We start from the raw sequence: 4,932 nt of genomic DNA on the forward strand, positions 1-4,932 counted from the left end.
AATATATATATATATATTATGTGTGCTGTATAACACACAGTGTCTTATACCTTTTGCTGCTCTTCGTGTCTGCTTCTGCTGCTGCTGCTGCTGCTGCTGCTGCTGCTGTTCTGCGTAGACCTGAAGAAGCGCCTAAGAAAGCAGCAGTACCAAATGCTGCATGCATTTCTTCTTGATTATTATTTTTATTTTTCCCTAAAAGAATTCCTCCTTCAACTCCCTGCTGCTGCTGCTGCTGCTGCCCGCGCATGCATTGCAGCTGAAAGGAATGGTCTTCTGCAACACGACGTACAATTGCCTAAATAAAAAAAAAAGAAAAAGAAAAAGAAATAAATATATAATATAATAATAATAATAATGCATGCATGCATAGACACTATAAAGGATATTATTGTTATCTTATATACACAAGAAAAAAAAGAAATAAATAAATATTTACTTACTTGCTGCCTAACATGACGGAGAGAATCATTTCCTTCAGGTGTATAAAAGATTGAAAAGACGGGCTGAGGATCGCCTGGTGCAGCAATAAGAACTCCAAAGACCATCGACAATTCTTCTATATATACAGCAACAAATGGTGGTAAAGGGGGAAGAAATACCCTAAAGATCAGCTATTAGGGATGATTAAATGATTATTTATATTTATTTTTATGTAAGAAGAGGTAATTTTATAGGAGTTGAAAGGAAAGAAAGAGAGAAATCCGTGGAGGAGAACAACGGCAGACAAAAGCTGCAAGAAAGAAGAAAAGAGGAGAGTTACCGGAGGCAGGAAACGGTAAATAGCTGCATGCAGGAAGCATAAATGAAGGAATTTAATTATTAAACATCAAAATTAAATAAAATATTCTTTAACTCGTGATTTTATTGTCATAACACGAATGGACAAGAGCAGAAGCTGAGACTCAAGGGAAGTTTCAGTGCTCTGCATGCAGAGAAATCTTCATAAAAATCTATTTATTTTTATATATTTATGCAAAATTATGTTATTATTATTCATTTTTCCCTTTAATATGTTAATTTTATAAGAAAATCTAGTGATTTAACACCTCCCTCCACCGCCGACTCGCTTCCATCAAGCTGTCTGTACACCCCAGATGAACCCAACGGTAGCGGCAAAAGCCGATCGCTCGGCAGTTTTTAATTGTTTGTCTTTTTATGAAATTTGTTTCTTAATTGGTAAATAAATTAAAATTAATTTTTTAACAACCTTTGCCGCTAGCTTTATTTAAACTCTTCCCTCCACCACACCTCGCCCTAACCTCGAACCACCACCACCTTATACCCTTCCTTTTGCTATTTAGTCGTGTTTGCCTAAGGAGTTTACTCTCACGAGTACTAGGGCTAAATAAAGCAATCACTGCCTCTATAGAATATATGCATCTAGCAGGTAGAGGAAAAGCAAATAAGAAAGCACGGACTGCAGCAACTTGTCCTTGCTTCATTCCCCTCTAAGGGAAGTACATACACCTAAGCTACTTTTCCTCTCAATACCTCTCCTTAAGGGGAGGAGATGGAAGGTATTAACAATCTTTTTCTGTGACTGTACCGAGCTCAACATAAGAAGAAAGAAAGTTGTTTGCCTCTTCTTGCTGCTTGACTAGCTGGTGTATAGATAACTAAAGGGATTAGATAAATATATAAACTATTTATTTTTTCTTCTTTTCTCCCTCCCGTATAAGGCAACAAACATAATAAAAGGTGTTGTTTACCCTAAATAAAGATAAAAAGTATTTATTTATTTATTGCATGCATCCTTAGCTGTACGTACACTCGAAAAATAATTCATCTTCCTTCTTCTGTTTAATAAAGTCATTGTTTATAAAACATTCGCTCCTTTACTTACATTAAAACCCTAAACCCTAAACCCTAAACCCTAAACCCTAGACAGAAGCTGCCTGCAAGAGGCCGCGTTTCCTTAGGGCTGGCGCGAGGCGCTGTCTTAGATAAAGGAGTTGATCCTCCTACAGCAACACAAACAGAAAACCCTAAACCCTAAACCCTAAACCCTAAAAACCCTAAACCCTGTTTCTTTATGAATGAAGCAGCTGCATGCAAAAGATGTAGACAGATAGTAACAAAAAAAAAAAGAGGAGATAAAGAGAGGAAGAAAAGGGAAGAAAATATAATATAAAATAAAAAATGCATGCAAAAAGAAAAAAAGAAAGAAAAGAAGAATTTACCTCTGATCTACAGCGTCGCCATTGCCAATATTCAATACAGACAGGCGCAAACCCTAAAAGGGAGAGGTGTCTGTACACCCCAACAGACACAAACCCTCCTTCTCCTTTTTTACTGTGTTAAATATGCATGCATGCGCATGCAGATGCATGCAGATGCATGCATGCAGATGCATGCATGCAGATGCATGTATGCATCTGTGCCCTCCTGTTGCTCTATTGCTGATTAATTATTAGGGTTTAATATATGTATAAACCCTTATTTAATTAAACTATGTATTTCGTAGGGTTTAGGGTTTAGGGTTTAGGGTTTAGGGCTTGGCTTACCTATGTTTAAGGGTTAAATTGGAGTGTCTGTACACCGTATCTACATCTATACATATTTTATTTTCTTCATCAATAAAATCAACAAGATAGCTGCTGCTGCTGTTGCTGCTGCTGCTGCTGCTGCAGCTGCCGTTGCGCTGCAGCTGCAGCCTATATGGGCCCCGCAGCAACTCTAAGCACATTGCTACTTCTGCATGCAGACCACTGGTCTCCTGACGGTCTTGCAGCAGACGTGCTGCAGCAGCAGCACGCATGCACACCGCAGCAGCAGCATGCATGCAACAAGCAGCAGCAGCAGCACATCCAACTACTCACCGTGTATGGAGATGCAATATATATATACATTTATATTTATTTATTTATTTTATTTATTTATTTTATTTATTTATTTATTTTATTTATTTATTTATTTATATTACTCACCAGCTTCGTCCATAGCTGTCTTCCAGCCTAACGGCGGTTGCTGCTGCTGCTTCTGCTGCTGCTGCAGTTTGCTGCTATTTATTTCTTTTAGGTCTACTGTTTGCTGCACCTCATAGAGCTTCATTAATAAATTTCTGTACAAATAAATAAATAAATAAATAAATAAATAAATAAATAAATAAATAAATAAATAAAATATTTATATGATGGTACTCTCTTGCATGCATATAACTACGTTAATAAATAAATGCATAAAAGAGGAATAAGCAAAGAAAGAGGGATAAAGAAAAGAAGAAAAAGAAAGAAAAGAAGAAAAAAGAAGAAAAAAAAAGAATAAATAAATAAATAAATAATTCTTGCCTGTCTCTTGATGGGGGTTTGCTGTATATTGAATTTAATATTCGCGCCAATAAATCCGCCTTGTCTGTATAATAAGAAAATAAATAAATAAATAAATAAATAAATAAATAAATAAATAAATAAATAAATAAAACAAATAAATAAATAAAAAGAGAAGAAGAAATAAATATAAAGGAAGGAAACAAATATAAAAAAGAGACAACAACAAGAAAACAAATACATAACACTAACAATATACCTCTATTTATTCATTTAATTAATTAATTAATTTATTTATTTATTTATTTAATTTAATTAATTAATTAATTAATTAATTTATTTATTTGTCCTTGTTATTACCTTGTAGCTGGAAGTAACAAATGCCTAATGCTGCCTCTACTAGTGCTGCTATGCCTAGTAGCGGTGGCTGTGCAACAGGAGGAGCAGCACCAGCTTCTGCTGCTGCTGCTGCTGCTGCTGCTGTTGCTGCACGTGCTGCTGCTGCATCTGCTGTTAGGGCATTATCCACGTGCTGCAGCAGCTTAGATAATAAATCCGCGAGGCCCCCATGGGGGGCCCCTACATCGCATAGAGCAAGGGCCCCTACAAGCATAGCACTTCTATGAGGGGTCCATTCCTGCTGCTGCTGCTGCTGCTGCACCTGCTGCAGTTGCTGCTGCTGTTGCACTTGATGCTGCTGCTGCTGCTGCTGCATCTGCTGCAGCGTGCTGCTATCAATCTTCATGTGCTGCAGCAATGCATCTGTATTATCCCTAGTAAGGAAGCGCAGACGACCAAGACCGCGCAGCAGCAGCAGCAGCTGCTGCTGCTTAAATTTATGAAGATTCTCAAAGGCTAATGAGCATAATTGACGTAATAAATAGCCACGAGCTAACCTGTATACAAACCCTAAACCCTAAACCCTAAACCCTAAACCCTAAACCCTAAACCCTAGATACAGAAATTTAAACACAAAACCCTATCTCCCCAACCCTATACCATAAAACCCTAAACCCTAAACCCTAAACCCTAAACCCTAAACCCTACCCCATATTAGCAATAGCGGTGACAGCAGAAGTAACATCTGCTGCAGTAAAAGTATGAATTTCTTCCGTCATTCTTTGCAGCAGCAAATCGCATGTATTCCTGTTATAGGATCCCCATCTCCTCATAGCCTCTAGCAGCAAGCATAGATCTGGTGGCAGCAGGTGCTGCAGTTGCTGCTGCACTTCTTTCCATACAAATTGCTGCAGCAAAGGATCACGAACTTGCAGCAAAGAAAGAGATGCAGCAAGAGAACAAAGAGAACGAGGAGATAAATTATCTTCTCTTGTCATCATCTCACGTCCTAATTGTAGGGCTAACTGCAGCACAAACAGCAGCAGCAGCAGCAGCAGCAGCAGCAGCAACAGCAGTAGCAGCAAATGCACATGCACATACAGCAGCAGCAGCAGCAGCAGCAGCAGCTGATGCGGTAGCAGGATAGGAGCAACAGGGAAAAACAAAAAAGAAGGAAGAATACCATAGGAAACACAGAAACAAATATAAAGACACAATAAAATAAATAGACACATTATTAGGGTTTAGGGTTTAGGGTTTAGGGTTTAGGGTTTAGCGAATATAACGATACTAGAGAAGGTACCCTATATAGGAAGCAAAACAG

At 38.0% G+C, this 4,932-nt stretch overlaps 1 protein-coding gene across 1 annotated transcript; it reads right to left on the reverse strand.

Moving 5' to 3' along the window:
- Window positions 1-1,942: 1,942 nt before the first annotated feature.
- EMWEY_00054540 (hypothetical protein, conserved) lies at window positions 1,943-4,609 on the reverse strand (the record flags this gene model as incomplete). The annotated part of the gene is made up of 4 exons (XM_013477691.1): window positions 1,943-1,964; window positions 2,508-2,742; window positions 3,630-4,165; window positions 4,317-4,609. 4 exons carry the CDS (start codon window positions 4,607-4,609, stop codon window positions 1,943-1,945), a joined length of 1,086 nt encoding a protein of 361 aa, XP_013333145.1.
- Between the last annotated feature and the right edge of the window lie 323 nt (window positions 4,610-4,932).

The sequence above is a fragment of the Eimeria maxima genome, genomic scaffold (assembly GCF_000499605.1).
Source record: "Eimeria maxima Weybridge genomic scaffold, Emw_scaff1653, whole genome shotgun sequence".
Classification (NCBI taxonomy): Eukaryota; Apicomplexa; class Conoidasida; order Eucoccidiorida; family Eimeriidae; genus Eimeria; species Eimeria maxima.